This window comes from Aulonocara stuartgranti (genome assembly GCF_965226115.1).
Source record: "Aulonocara stuartgranti genome assembly, chromosome: 23".
Lineage (NCBI taxonomy): Eukaryota > Metazoa > Chordata > Actinopteri > Cichliformes > Cichlidae > Aulonocara > Aulonocara stuartgranti.
Window position 1 is genome coordinate 13,950,261 of NC_138958.1, and position 15,534 is coordinate 13,965,794.

At 39.5% G+C, this 15,534-nt stretch overlaps 1 protein-coding gene across 2 annotated transcripts in view; it reads right to left on the bottom strand.

The window, feature by feature from the left end:
- Positions 1 to 2,956: 2,956 nt before the first annotated feature.
- Positions 2,957 to 15,534, bottom strand: part of sned1 (sushi, nidogen and EGF-like domains 1) — a 31,734-nt gene continuing 19,156 nt past the window's right edge. Inside the window, exons 16-30 of one of the 2 annotated variants that reach the window (XM_082524071.1) lie at positions 12,929 to 13,042; positions 12,461 to 12,574; positions 11,659 to 11,775; positions 11,281 to 11,568; positions 10,490 to 10,673; positions 10,153 to 10,265; positions 9,035 to 9,313; positions 8,817 to 8,937; positions 8,632 to 8,714; positions 7,565 to 7,663; positions 7,257 to 7,373; positions 4,019 to 4,106; positions 3,839 to 3,918; positions 3,723 to 3,750; positions 2,957 to 3,611 (exon numbers count right to left, since the gene is read on the bottom strand). In XM_082524071.1, the coding sequence (XP_082380197.1) occupies positions 3,725 to 3,750; positions 3,839 to 3,918; positions 4,019 to 4,106; positions 7,257 to 7,373; positions 7,565 to 7,663; positions 8,632 to 8,714; positions 8,817 to 8,937; positions 9,035 to 9,313; positions 10,153 to 10,265; positions 10,490 to 10,673; positions 11,281 to 11,568; positions 11,659 to 11,775; positions 12,461 to 12,574; positions 12,929 to 13,042 (1,823 nt within the window). In that variant the 3' untranslated portion in view covers positions 2,957 to 3,611; positions 3,723 to 3,724. Of the gene's footprint in view, positions 3,612 to 3,722; positions 3,751 to 3,838; positions 3,919 to 4,018; positions 4,107 to 7,256; positions 7,374 to 7,564; positions 7,664 to 8,631; positions 8,715 to 8,816; positions 8,938 to 9,034; positions 9,314 to 10,152; positions 10,266 to 10,489; positions 10,674 to 11,280; positions 11,569 to 11,658; positions 11,776 to 12,460; positions 12,575 to 12,928; positions 13,043 to 15,534 lie in introns of those variants that run through there. The other variant, XR_014274681.1, reaches the window with a different exon arrangement.

A 15,534-nucleotide genomic window follows, 5' to 3' on the forward strand; every position in this document is an offset into this window, starting at 1 on the left:
CGCTCTGGCTTCTGCTGCCTTCACGTGCCGTCGGAAATATTACAGCCGTCGGACAATAAGGAAACAACAAGTTAATGTCATTTATTTATTTATATTATTATAATTTCTACATTAAAAGATACGCATGCCTCAAATAAAGATATAAAGAATGCATAAAGTGGAAAAAAGACCGACTTTATCTAGATGGCATGTTAGACTTTAAAAAAAGGTTATTTTTTGTTGGGTTGGTGATTTAGGTTGGAAATTTACAAAAAAAAAACCAGTTAAATTTAAAAGAAAAGGATTGCAAATTACAAAAAACGCATAAGAAAAAGCTATAATGACAAAAGCTAAAAAAAAAAAAAGTATGGCAAAAGGTTCCAGATTGATATAAATTATTTAAATTTATAAGAAAAATGGAAATTTTATGAGACAAAATGTAATATTTATGAAAAGTCAAACTGAAAAGGAAAAAGTTCAAATCGTGTGATTAAAAAACCCCCAGACATATTTATTTTTTTAAAATTAAATAAATTGTGAGGGAAATATTTACAAGACAAATTTTAAATTCTTTTATTAAAAAATGGCAGTTTAAAAATAAATCTACTAGGAAATAAAAGGGAAATAAAAGAAAAAAGGAACAAAAATATTAAAAACGGATATATTTAGGAGAAAAACTGAAAAAAATAATTGTTTAATAAAGGAATGACATTATCTTTTAGGTTTAAGTTCACAAAGAAATTCACATATTTGATCTCATGAGATCAATGATTATGATTAAACATTATCAGAGCACCAACAACACCTCTTTCCAGTCATATAGCCCAACACAAGATAGCTCATTTTCACTGAAACAAGGTTTCCTAGATTAGCAACACTGGTCTCTGAGTCCAGCAGATGTGAAAGGGAGAAACAACTTTGTTGTTTACATGTTCTGTATAACAGTTCATAGATATACTGATGAAACAACTTAAGGTCGTCAAGAAGTTTTTCAAAATCCTTAAAGGATCTGGATGGCACAGCTTCTCCGTTTTAAGTGGAAGCTTTCTTTGAAATTTCTTGCTTCACTGTCTGTTCAGCTTTGGACTTTTGGCATGGAGGGCATGTCCTTTACTTGAGAACATCCAGTTGTTGTGACACTCACTGCAGTGTCCTTATCAGCTGTTCCACTGTAATATAAACAATACCCCAGTGGCTCTGGTGTGAGGCTTTTCTTTAAGGCAGTAAACAAGTGGGTCTAATATGGCAAATTAATATTTCATCTGCCTCCAGCTGGTTTGAATTCTGGTAAATATGATTCATATTATTTTCTCATCGATCAGTGGCCCTTCGTCATCTTTTTTTTTCTTCTTTATTTAGTTTACATTTGCCTTTAATTTGACCCCTGTCTGTATATAGCCTGAGGCTTAGAAGAGTCACTTTGGCAGAGCTAGAGACTCATGACTACAGGGCGTTAGGCAGACAAATTACAGCAGCAAGGAAGCTTTTGTTATGTGGTGATGTTCTGATAGAGCAGTCTCCTTTCTGACTGGGGTGATTGATTAACAAAACCCAAGGCATGCCCATGCTCTGTTTTCTTTCATGAAGTATGTCCCAAATTGGCCTAATTTAATGATTAAAGCTAAAGTTTGGATTTGGAGTCTTTAATTTTGCATCTCCGCCCACTTTTGCATGCTTCAGTAACTCAATAAACCAGACACACACAGGAACAAAGAGAAGAGCAGTGACGTTCAGTAGTAAACTTTAAAAAAAAAAAGTCTCCATTAACAGAGTAAACAAAGTTGTGGGTGTTTTCTCTTCTTAAAATGAGCCTATTCTGCTTTTCCTTATTTTCTGTCAAACTTATACTGTAACACAGGTGGATGCTCATATTAAAAGTAGCCAGGGAGTGAGGTTGGGAGCCCAAAACTCAAGCTTCAGATTGCAGAGTTAGTGAACCAAAAACTGCAGTTGCTCAGATTCTTAAAGGCTGGCTCCAAAAGTGAGTCAGTTTCCGCAGATTCTCATGTTAAAATAGCCAATTTCAGCTATATAAACAATACTTTTACAGCCTGGTAAAGATTTTGAGCTCTGTAGTTAATTTCCTCCTTTATAACAAGCGGATAATTACTGGTCGGTCTCTTAGGCTTCACCTTTACCAAGCAGTGTCATTAAACTGTAGCACTTAACCATGTTTGAGCTGTTGGTGTATTTTGTAGCAGTTTTAATGCATTCATCTGGCTTGCAGTAAAGTGCACACCATCCAAGCGGTCTGTGTTTAAAGAGTGAAATTCCACGATATTTATTTGGATGTTGGTTTGGCATTAATCAGAAAATATCTCCATTTCTGTGAGCCGCTATACAATTTATAAATGCCACTTTATTAGCACCACACAAAAGTACTAATAAACTAAGTTGTCAGTGTTAGCTGATAGCTTAGCAATCTCTAAATATGGTAATTTATAGCTCTAAAAAAGCACAAAACAAACAGACGAACACAAATATAGTCATGCCTACAAATCTGAGTCTTCAAAATATAGATGCCAAGGTGGTCACATCTATCTTTTGCACATAGCCTATGGACATTTTTTCCTACTCTGGCTTTGCATGATGCCTATCAGTGAAACAGGATATCCCTAATATGGTCATCTGTGGCACACAACTCCACTTACTTGCTATTCAAACCATTTATGAGGGGCAACACATTAAAAGACATGAGCCAAACCAGCTTGTTTCAGACAGAGGGCGAACTGAGGCACTGCACCAAGACCCAGTTTAAGATAAGGATTATTGTGAGCCATGAACTAATGCTAAATTGTGCTAAGCTACTGTAATAGATTCCAAAAACAGTATAATGGCGCTAAAAATGAGTACAACCGCTCTCCTTTAATCTGTTAATAAAATACTTTTAGTATAGTTTTTGATGCTGTCAAAACACGATAGATTCAACACAGTGTGACAAATGATGGCAAGAACTGCAACACACACACAACAGGAATCATTTTAACATTTTTATTATTAAAATATTCACCTACAAAATGGCCTATAAACACTATTTACAGATTAGTGAGCAGCGACGCCTGCTGAGACACAGAGGAACATATTCTACACAGAAAACGCTGTGCATCATTGTCAGAGGACGAGATCAGTTTAAGGGTGAAAGTACACATTTCCTGCTGTCTTCGTAAGGAGATGATGGGACTGATGTAAGGAAAAGACTCTGCCTTTACTTCCCTGAGGGACAAACCTGCAGCTGAATCACAAACGTAAACCTCTCCGAATGTGTCAGCATTGGACGTTGAAATGAGGTATATAAGGTCTCTGATGCAGTGCAGTTGACTGCCTAGGATTCATATTTGCATACCATATGTGAAACTCAGTCAGCAAACACTGCAAATGATACGTGATGCGGGACGTTTTTCATCTGACTGATCGTGCTACCGCGAGCTACAAAGGCAACTCTCGGGATGCAGCCTCATATTCAGATGGTTGATGGTTTGTTTGTGAAATGTTACAGTGGGCTCTGACAGGGTTTTTCAGCACAAAAAATGACCATAATCAGTTACTTCAAGTAGATTATAAACACCAAAATTGAAGTAAGGAGGTTTTTCACATGACAGTGATGACAGTCCTTTCATCAGGCTCCAAGTGCTCTAGAGAGAGAGAGAGAAAAGAAAAGTCTCATTTTGAGGGTAAGTGCTGAAAATCTTGTGATCCTCTACAATAGCAGTTCATAAAAAGGGCTGAAAAAAAAAATCACAAACCTTTATTGTTGTGTGTTTGTTCTTCTGGCTGTTAAGACAGTTAAAGTTAGTCTGTGAACAGCATTGCATTTGTTTATCGTCTTACAAATATTGCGCAGACAGATTGTTTAACTCACTCTGACTCTTCTTGGAAGGCGTCGGTTCACAAATCTCTCGATAACACACATCCTGCTGCACTTTATATGTCCTTTTATACCTACGAAAGAGAATGCAGGCACTTTTATTGGATCCATTAGGCCACACTTAAACATTTAATTCAAGCCCAGATTGGCAGACGTATGTTTGACGTGACTTACAGGTAATGGCACACACCACCCTCCCAGACGGGCACGCTCTTGGTTTCAGAGTACAGGCGGGTACACGGGTGTGGCACTCGCTGGCACGCTGCAAAAACAGAGGTTAAAGTTAAACAACATGAGGTCTGAGTGCTTTATCAGCAAAGGAAAAGTCTGCGGGATGGTTTAGGAGCAGAGCTTCTCTGCGGCTGATGGATGGCTTTAGGAAAGGAATGTTTAAACAATCTGACGCTGGATGTTTGGGTGCAGAGTCAGCGGGGAGGTGGGGTATGTGGACTGTGTCCTCACACACACATTCATCAGCATGTACATATAAGTGAAATAAAATATTCTTCTACTCTGTCTTTGGAGGAGGAGGTGCATGACTTGATTGTAATAAGGTTTATTCCCTTTTTGAGACATACTGTTCAGTCAGCGTTAGTCATTTCCAAATGCTTCGAATAAAGGCATGTGCATATTCTACTACAAACAGTTATACTGTGAAATAACCACAACAGTCATACCTTTTACAACCAACAATCATTAATATATAATAATAAATAATATTATTACAGTTGATTTGTATAGCACATTTTTAAAACCAGTGCTAAAAAAGAAACACAGAACTGAAGAACAAAGTAGGAGGAAATTATAATTAAAAAATTACAAATAATTTAAAATAAGTCATTCAAGTTTCAAGTGGACTGTCAAAATTAGAATAAGATACGACGTGATTCCAAATTGTAATGAATAACCTTGAATTAAGATAGAATCTAATTAAGCTACTTGTTTAAACCAAGAATCAATGTGGAAAAAAATGATGGGCTAGTCCATTTTTGCTGAAATTTCATTGCAGCACAGTATCAGACCACCTAAAGAGCAGCATCTGAGACCTTACACACTATGCTGAGATGCATAGTGTGCAAAAGTCACCAACTCTCTGCTAACTCAAAAACTACTGGGCTACAACCTTTGGCATGAACATCAGCACAAAAACTGTATGCTGGGAGCTTCATGGTATGGGGTTTTTACGGCTCCTGTAGCTTTAACGTGCTGGTGACTCAGTATTTTTGTTCATATAGGGTAGTTTTAAAGCATGCCTTCAGTTGAAAACTGCAAAACAAATGACAATGTGTTCAAAATATTCTGCGTTGGGTTCACTGATTCATTTCTACAACGTCTCTCCTGATTATCTCCAGCTTTGCCTCTGCAATCTAATTTCTACACTTCTCTAAACGTGGCTACATTTCTCTGTGAGCATATCATCCATGCATGATTCATGATGCGATTTAAAGTAGCTTAGTTATCCTTAAATTTATTGTGTAGCCTGTAAAAGTGGCCCAGCAAATAGGTTCATCAATCACATAAGACTGACTCTTGAAGTGACTTGAGCCAAATGCTGTAAAAGTTGGTTGCCTGTCCAGTTCATATGCTCTGACACTGTCTATCTATCTCTGTGTTGGCCCTGTGATGAACTGCGAACCAGGTCAGCATGCATGGATATCCCCTCCTTATGTGTCTCCACAAATCTAACAGCAACAATCAGGTTAAGGGTGAGTGAGGGTGGTTATCAACTCAATAAATTAATCAAGACTTTCCCAATCTACCAGTGAATGCATACAAAAGGAAAGAGGCAGGGTTGACAGCATCAAATCACTCACAAACATGGACAGGTTGACTGATAGCAGAGTAACTCGTTTTATCCTGACTGTTAGGGTGAGTGAATCCAAACAGAAGGATATTGAACCTCCTTCATGAAGCTGGTTGCACTCAGTAGCCTGAGTTTTGCTGGTACTAAAACACTTAAAGTTGCCTTGTCCTTTAATTTGTCAGCCATCGTGTATTAAATCCATTAAAACTAATTTCTGACTCTTGTGAACTACTTACAATTTGCAAAGTAGTTTCTAAGTGTAAACATTTTAAATGAAACTCTAAACGAGTACGATTTTTCTGTCACAGGAAAGATTCGAACTTAAACCAAGATGCCTACAGTGTGTAGAAGTGCAGATCTCTCCTGAACATCCATAAGAAACACTGAGTTATAAATTTGACAGTAGCTCCCAAAAGAATGTGAGGAAGGTGGCTCAGTGCACACAGGCCAGTGCTGTGCGAATCGAGTGATGGTGTATTTGTGTTGTTTATCGTGCCTCTGACCTGTAAGAGCCATTCATAAATGTCAGAGGGGTCAATTCGCAGTGGATTGTGGCTCCTGCTTTTAAGATAATGAAGGTCTATACATAGCTCACTGCTCTCACGTTGACATTTCATGACAGCATGCAAATCTAACATAAATGAGTCGATGTTCACAACCTGAGAGGCTGCACTGATAGAGTGGCATTATTTATACTGTGACGTAGAGGAGGGTTTGTATCGATCCAAGCATGCGTTGCTGAAAGACACGGTGGGATGTGAGCATTCGCACATGCTCATGGTCCCCAGAGGATGAACCTAACAACCCTTCACTGAACTGTCACCTACCTCTCCATCAAAGATATTCATGATTGCCCGAGCATGTATTCCACTGATCCCTAAACATCGTCTCTAGCACCACAAATAGACTGTATTGAAAAGATGGATGCTGCCACTGTGACATCACCTGGTTTCTGCACCCTGCATTGTGAAACTTTATTGTTAGCTATTCGACTACTACCGTGTTGTTTTTTAGAAGACTGAAGTCACGTTATTATTTGGCGGAGAGGGTGGACTACTAACTATAAGTTGTTTTTTTACTTAATTATTAATTATTGTCAATTATTCTCAGAGTGGGCGGCGCTACTGGGTGTATATTGTACGTCAGGTCTCTACTGAAATGGGGTATAGTCCAGTGCAGATTTGACTCTTTGGTTGTTAAGATTTCATTTTTGCATCATCATCTTTCTACAGTTAGGTTTATAGTTTAATGGTATAATCTGAGAAAATATAAGTCTGTGTCACAGCTAGTGTAGTCTCATGCTTGCTGAGTGAAATTCTAGGAATTTGTTAGTAGTAGTTGGTGTGATCCACCTCCACTTATGAATGTAGCTTCATACATTCATTGAAGATAACTTTGCACCCTCTCATTCAAATATGGCCACTTCTGACTCCAAAAAACGAACATGGCAGCAGTAACTATTAACACTGAGGCTTTCAAAACCAGCTGTGATGTCAGGGTGGCTACATCCATCTTTTATATACAGGCTTTAGTTCTTTTACAGGATTTGCCAAAAAGCAGCTGACTCATCCCACCCTGAACGTGTAGAGAAGTTGAACATAAACTTACACAGTTCACACTGCCTGCCCTTGAACCCGTCTGCGCAGTCGCAGATGAAGGTGTCGCCTCCGTTCACACACGTACCTCCGTTCTGGCAGGGCAGACTGCGGCAGTCCTGGGGCGACTCTATGAGACAACAGCTGCCATTAACATCCTCATCTCAGGTTTCAGGCTCACTCTTCCACATTATCCACAGCTGATAGCATGTGTTGATAGCCTCCAGCTCTACCCCCACACAACACAACATGAGTGTCATGTGTAGAAGAGGCTCATCGCTGGGATCAGCTTACATGAGAGGATGTGTAAAAAACACCTACCAAGCTTTGTTCTTAAAGCTTCTTCTCGGATCTCCAGCGCAAGGCTGATTTTGTTTGTTGTTTCTTCCATCTTCTCTAACCTAACTGGTGGCTCAGGTTCTGTAAGGTAAAGCATTTCCTGTTAGAATCATCACGAAAAAAACAAATTAAAAGTCGGAAAGGTGAAATTTAAGTGTTAACTGAGATTTTGAGGAGGTTTCTACGTACCAGTCCCTTAGCTTGAAACAACCACTGATTTAACAGAATGGTTAAAACGTATTACAGCATCATGGGTGCATGTGCAGAGGATTAAAACTGCTAAACTTGTAAATAAAAAAGACTGAAATAATAATATTAATAATAATTGCTGCCATTTATCCCATTCATTGTTATTCATTATTTTATTATTCTTTTATTATATATATTTTTAATTATATTATAATTTGGAGTTTGTTTGTTTTTTACCAGTTTTTATCAGTTTTTCGAGTTGATTGTCTATTGCTAAAAAAATATTTCCACTCTTTTCTTAGGGTTTATGGCATCTCCTTGTTGTTGTTTTTTAAGTTATATGTATTTATTCCTTTTTTTAAATTAATTTGACTTGTGTCAAATTAATAAATAAATAATACATTAATTAATAAATTAATTAATAAATCACTTTCGCAATCCTATTGTTTTTCTCTTTTTTTAAAAAAAAATCTGTTATTACTGTGTCTTAATTATCATAATAATTCATTTGCTGACATCTGTCTATTGATATAGGTACTGATTTTCAAATTTAATTTTGGTTGGGGGTTTTTTCAACAACTAAAATGCCCATAAAACTAAAAAATTGACAGAAAGAACTGCGTTCTTACTAATGTAGAATGAATCCATTAAAATACACAGCAGCACTTACTGAGAAAAAATCTGAATAGCCTGGACAACTCCCCTAGCAACGGGGGGAGTTTTTCAGGTGACTCAGGAGTAAAAATTAAAAATACTCCAAAATATTTCATTGATTTTTGTTCCTGGTTTATGGCTAAGTGTTCATATTATCCAAATATTTTAAAATATAGGGTGACACTCACATAGTTGCTTATACTTACTAGTTCGATGCCGGATGGGTTTTCGAGGCAGGTGAGTGAACTTTGCTGTTATCTTTCCCCTCCTGTCAATGAGTTCTGTGTATCTGCAGCACAGATTAACAAAATGCTATCTGGTTAGCATTAACTGTTGATCTACTGTTATATATTTAAAGCAGTTATAATAGTAACTGACATGCTACATGTACCTGGGTAGTTCCTCTGAGTTTTCTTCTTCTGCTGTGCCTGCCACGTCCTGAGGCTGAGATGGGGTATCTTGTCTTGTCCCTGCTGGTCTTTCTCTCCTTCCCGGTCTGACCGGCATTGGCACTACATGGAAAGAAAAAAAAACATTTCAGGATTCGGGAAATTCAGATTTCAAATTTGAAAGGAAAAAAACAAATCCAGGTGATTGCACACAGCTCACAGGTAGTGAAGGCAAGGTGCTGAGGCACGCTGTGGATCTGCTCCGGCCCCGTGTTTCTGACCGACGTGAGGGCAACGTAGTAGTGCTGCCCTGGGGTCAGCTCACGGAGGGTGTACGATCCCACTCTCCCGTTGGGCAAGAAGCGACTCCTGGTATTCAACCCTCGGGTCACGTTGACCACAAAGCCGTCTGAGACGTGTCTCGGGTGGCGGCTCCAGGTGATCAAGGCTGAGTTTGGGGTCACGTGTGAGAGGGAGAGGTTCTGTGGGGGAAGAGGCCCTGAGGGTAACACATCCAGAGGGTCAAATGATTGTATTAAATGGATTAAAATAATCTCTTTCCTTGGCTGAGTTTCCTCAAATGATTAGGTAGCTTTTTTGCTCTGGCCTGTACAAGGCCTTGTCTGGAGAAAGTTTTGGAGACTATAGAAATGTCTCAAATATCATAAAATGTATATAAAATATGATCAATGACATTATACTTGTGGTTAGGCTTCAAACCTTTTTGATAAAACTTAGAGCTAGAGCGGGATCAGTTATTCTACTATAGACTTCTCGTGATGCACTGGGCACTTATCCACTCTCCTTTTTTCAATTTCCATTTTATTATGCATTTCCTTAATTTTTTCCTTTTTCTTCCTGTTTTTTTACCTTTTTCGCTGCACGCACCTGCTTTTTTCTCTTTCCCCTCACCCCAATAGTAGTTGTCTATTCCTCCTGCAGCCAGTGTGTTTTTGAAGGTCTCTTCCTTTTACAGGGCAGCTCTTCCTTCCTTTCTAAATATGGCTCACAGGGGACCATCAGATAATGTAGCGTCATCTTCAGTACTTCCAGGCTTTTCCTGGCTCAAAATAGTAATTTGGGGGGGGGGGGGACACGGACTGTTGATGATTGGTCTGCCCATCAGTGAGTCTGTGTTACCTGAGGGACCTACTTTAGTGTCCACCAGGTGGGGTGACAACAGCAACCCATTAGCCTTTTACAGCTGAGGCGTAAGAATGGTGAAAGATCGTTTTGGGTTTCTTTTTATGTTTTCTCATAATTGCGGAAATAAATACAAATAACAACATAAAGTTGTTGTATAAGCTCTTGTATTCGCTGCTGAGTGATGTAACCTACTTGTCCAGAATGACAGAGGTCCTGGTGAGTGGCTCATGGAGGGAAACTCATCTGGTCTGATTCCACTCTGAGTCAACACATCCACAGTGTACATCTGACCCGGCTGTAATGAGCTGTGAAAGGTTCACAAAGAGTCCGCATCAGTCATACCTCAACTTATCTGTTTCATGGTACCCTGTTAAAAGCTTAGTAAATTTGATGAAATGGCTCCCACTAGTGGCTGAAAGGGATATTACACCAAAACATTTAAAGCGGACATCGGCAGCAACATTTGGTAGACACAAATGACCCGGCAGCATGTAAAAATAAAAGCTTGGTTTAAAGTGCTGCACCTGACCTGAAGGTGTACTCAGTAGTGCTCGTGTTGAGAACAGCAGTGCGACCCTCCCTCCCATCTGAAGGCAACAAGGACACGTGCACCCTGCTGACGGCTGCATGGCGGGCAGCCTGAACCAGCCACTGCAGCCACACCTGAGAGGAGGACACGTTGACCACCTGCAACTGCTCCGCCGGCTGGGGCCCTGCAGGGAAACATTCAAAGACAAAGAAATGCTTTCCGGTTCCAGGTGAACTACTTTTACTACTTTATTACCCACAAAAAAGTCATAAACATTGCTGGGCTCAACATTTCATAATGATTAACAGCTCCTTATTCAATGGTTTTCTTCACCTGCTTTTGAACTCACTGCGTTCCCACCTCTTTTAAAGAAAGCTCACCTTCATCGACATTCTGAACATTTCTATGACCAATTCGGATTTTTATAAAAAGGTTTAAAAACGGTTCAATCCATTTTTTTAATGTGTCAAAATGACATCTTTGACCATCTAACACATGCTCATGGTACAGTATTATTCTGGTCTGTGATTTTTTTCCCCCTGTAGGTGGTTGCTAGGCAACATTATAATGTCATCATATCTGATGTAGATGAGAGACATCATATTTTATTATTTAAATATTTTAGTCAGTTACTGTTACTGTCTTGGAGCAACTGTAACATACATCATTTCCTAAGGGATTAATAAAGTATTCTGATTCATCAAAGGTCTATAATCTATCTGTGTGCCTTAGTTGGTTGCTCAGCTTCTGAGATTATACTAAGACTACAGAGCATTAAAGAGCATGCTCACTGGTGCGTATTAGTGCTGTGGCAGGTTGGCTTGTGTCACTGCTGTTGGTTTTCAGCTTGATGGAGAAGGTGGAGATGTTGTACAGCAGGCCGGGCATCAGGCCTCGCATCACGTGGGTGGACTTCTGCCTGTCTAGGTAGTCTGTTTTGGAGTTGCTCTGACCCAGGGGAGCATAGGTGACGGCAAACATGCTGATCAGGTTGTTTGAGGGCTCCGGCTCATCCCAGCGCAGCTCCACCTCGCTTTCCTCCACACGCAGCACGTGAAGGCCGGGCGGGGGCAGCAGGTCTGGGGACAGTGGCAACTTTACATATCTAATCCGAATGTTAAGTGTGCTCTGAGTGTTGAGCGTGCTGAGTGGTGAGGCTGTCGACTGACCTTTCTCGCAGTCTTTGCCCGTGAGTCCCACTTTACACATGCAGTTGTAGTTTCCTCTCCTGTCGCTCCAGCAGCGGCCACGGTTCCCACAAGGTTTTAACACACACGGGTCCTCCACTGGTGGGCGACAAAGACAAACTAATGCAGCAACAGGATTCACCCGGGAACAGTGAGCAACCTTTGAAGTGTGCAAGCCCCTCTCAGTCTTGTTTATCAATAACCATCAATCAACCAAGCTATTTAGCAACTACAATAACTGAGTGCAGTTATCCATTTATCTATTATATCTTATTCATAAATATTTTTCTAATGGCTCTACTTGTTTTTAGCATATTTACACTGTTTTGGTTATCTATGACAGATTTTTATGTGCTCCAGTTCGCATATAATAGATCCCAAAAAATGCATGACAGTGTGTGTGAGGCAAATGAAGCATTATAAGTATGCAGGAGTAAATCAAAGATGGATGTAGTGTCCGGATCTGCAAAGCGAAGCCAAAAGAGGGGCCTTAAACCTGCTTTCTTTTCCAAGTCCAGCAGAGGGCAGCAAAAAGACTTCTAGTTGTATAGAAGTCAATGGGAATTTATCTGTGACTTCAGAAAACACTCTACCGAACACCTTAAAGGCTTAGATAATAGTTTCAAGGCATGTTGAATAAGGTGCGAGGAAGCAACCTCACACCCTTTTTATATGTACAATAAACTTCTTCTGTACTTAACTTTAGCTAAACTCAGTAAACTCAGGGTTATTAAAAACTGGATATCATACATAACATCACATAACATCAGCACAACATACTTACACATCTGGCACTGATCCCCAAAGAAGCCGTCTTTACACATGCAAAGATAGTTTCTTCTGTAACCCCGACACACGCCTCCATTCAGACAGGGGTTGGACTCGCACATGTCCTGCTCTGCACACAGACATTTTACAGTGTGGCAGAATTTATTAACAATGCATTCAGCTATCTTCACAACAATTTACCATTGGAGAGAGAAAGCCTTTTACAGGGTAAAGAGGCTTTTTGGATGATGTTATAATCAGCTGGTTTCAACAACATCGACCAGAAGTCACTTATGAAAATAAAAATGTATTAGTAGGTAGGAGCCCGGCCGATCCTCACACGTTCCTCTGTTAATGCACGGCTCCGACAGGCACTCGTTTATGTCTTAAGGCGATAAAGATGCACACATAAGTAAACACGTGCCTGTGTACAGGTGGTCCAAGTGAACGTATTTGTAAGTGTAAGCTTTCGATTGATCCTTACCTATCTGGCAGCGGTTTCCGCTGAAGCCACTGGCGCACACACACTGGTAGGATCCGATCTTATTTCGACACGTGCCTCCGTTAAGACAAGGCTGGGATAAGCACTCGTTGATCTCTGTGACAATGCAGAAATTAACAAATTAGTATGAATAAAGATAACAAGGTCATTCAATCTCAATTCAGCTGATCTTTAGAACATTTTCTGCTCAATCATCTCCAATTTCCAGGAAATTTTTATGGTTCGCACATGAAGTTCACACATATATGATGACTGAGTGAAATTTTAGCCTCAGATTTCAAATACACTTTTTTGAAAAATAGTCCATCGACCCGAATTCGGGCCTTTTTCTCGCAGTACTTTTATATAATCTATATCTAAAAAACCTGAATTAGCTGAATTTCACAATAATGTAAAAAAGAAAAAAGCTACATGAAAAACATGAAATTCTTCATCACAAAATGAAGAAAATACTACTTTAATTCAGCTCTCAGGCTGGATTGAGCAAATATGACAAGTTGCACCACAAAGAGAAAAATATCAGTTGATAGTCTAATCCAAATAGAACAAAATCCTGGAGTTTCCAGATGTTACTCTAGAACTCAGAAAATCACTTTCTTAAATATATGCACATCTTTCATTTCCTAGACCTGTCGTGGTAACTGGGGTTTCCATGAAAAATCAATTAGTACCTCCCACCTGACTCCCTCTGCTCGTTTTTACGTTCAACATAAAAAAATTACATTTTGTGTTTTTTAATTTCCATTATTTTCTGAATAAAAAGGGACATACCATCTTCTGCACAAAGAAAACTGTCACAACCAATGCAATGAAGCAAAAACTGCAAAGACAGCATTCACAGCTCACATGACCCCTTCTGAGACCTTGAAGATCTCACGATTTTTGATCATTGTGATGTCTATCACAAACTATCATAGAGAAGATGTGAACACCATTGTTGTTTCACAGCCGTTAACTACATTCACAGATGTTAAAATATGACAGCAACAGAAAATTAATTTGACACAGAAGCAATCATGGTTAGAACATCAGCCTGGAATCAGATCGTCAGTAAGTCTGAGACATTTCGTATGTTGTAACTTGTTTTGAGCAGCCGCCCATCCCACATGGTGATATGATCCTTGAGAGTTTTACCCAAAAAGCATTTTTGGAGTTTTATCCAGTGAATTATCAGAAAATAGATCAAACATCCAGGGAATAAGTGCATATTTCTGTGGGTCACAGGTAATTAATTTGTTGGAGCGTTAGATCCCCATGACACTGATGTTCGAAGACAAAAAGAACAAAGACAAAACTGCGGCTTTAGACTGAAACACTTGGAGTGATTTAGCAGCATTTTGCAGTCCTGAAAGTTAATAGGGAAAAAGTCAACCCCATCCTCATGCCTGTGCATTTCAAAGGTCTATAACTTGGAAAAAAATTGCATGAAGGTGAAACTTCCTCAAATATAACAAATATAAACAATAAAAATGTCTGATTCTGAGGGAGTTGGATTGAAACATTTTCCAAATTTGATTGATTTCATGTGGAATGACCCTGGGATCTTTTTTGAGGAGCCATCCACGTGTCCAGATGTGTTACAGACCTTAAAAACAGGCAGCTGGATCCAGTCTCCATTAACACAATCTCCCAGTAACTTCGTACTTTTCTTTAATGACCTTTTGTCTTGTTATTTTTTAAACAAAAACAAAACGATAACTAAATAAAAACCAGTGAACGAGGACAAATACAATGATGAAATGTTTGACATCTTTGTAAACTGGAGACATGAGATCCAGTCAGAACTAATTAAGTTTGTAGTTTGGAAGTGATCTAACCAGAAGTAATCTCCTGGTGCGATAAGGTTAGACATGCACATTTGATCTGACCCTGGGAAACAGTACAAGCAGCTCCCATGCTCCTTGTTTTTCATGAAAACGTGGCAAAATGTCAATGTTGGGGAGGAAGAGAAGAGTAGACATGTGAACACATTTTGCATTTGACTTTTTGTAAACCGTGTGGAGCAACTCTCACCAGTAAAAACAACAAACTTTTGAACTTTAGATTATAACTGAATCTACTTTGGATTTTGTCTGCTATAATCTTACGATCAAAATCAAAATTTGCTTCCCAATAATGAACACTGCCTGAATGCCACTGATGCTCTGGGTGGCTCTGGGAACAGACGTAAAGCCCGGGTGGCATATGTACTCTGGCATGGAGCCTGGTGTTGTTGAGGAGAACTGGACCTCAGTGTGCTTGACCTGTGGAGGTGACCCACAGCCCAGCTCTGAAACGGATACAAACATGGCGATAATGTCAGTGTGGCTGCATAGCAACACAAACTGAGGCTTAAACGAGCTCTTCCACGACACACTAACAGCAACAGAGGTGTTTTCCATTCAGGCGCCTAAAATTACCTCCAGCATGCTGCTACAGTGTGTAGACGTGAATCACCGGGTCTAATCAGGTCTCACTTTTTATAGGTTATGCAGCCGTTCTATATCTGTAAATGTGGGGCCTCTAGAGCAGCAACACTGCTAAGATTATCTTCAGACAGAAAGCCAGTATCTGTACACTTGAGCGCTCAGGATATCCCCTGTATGTTC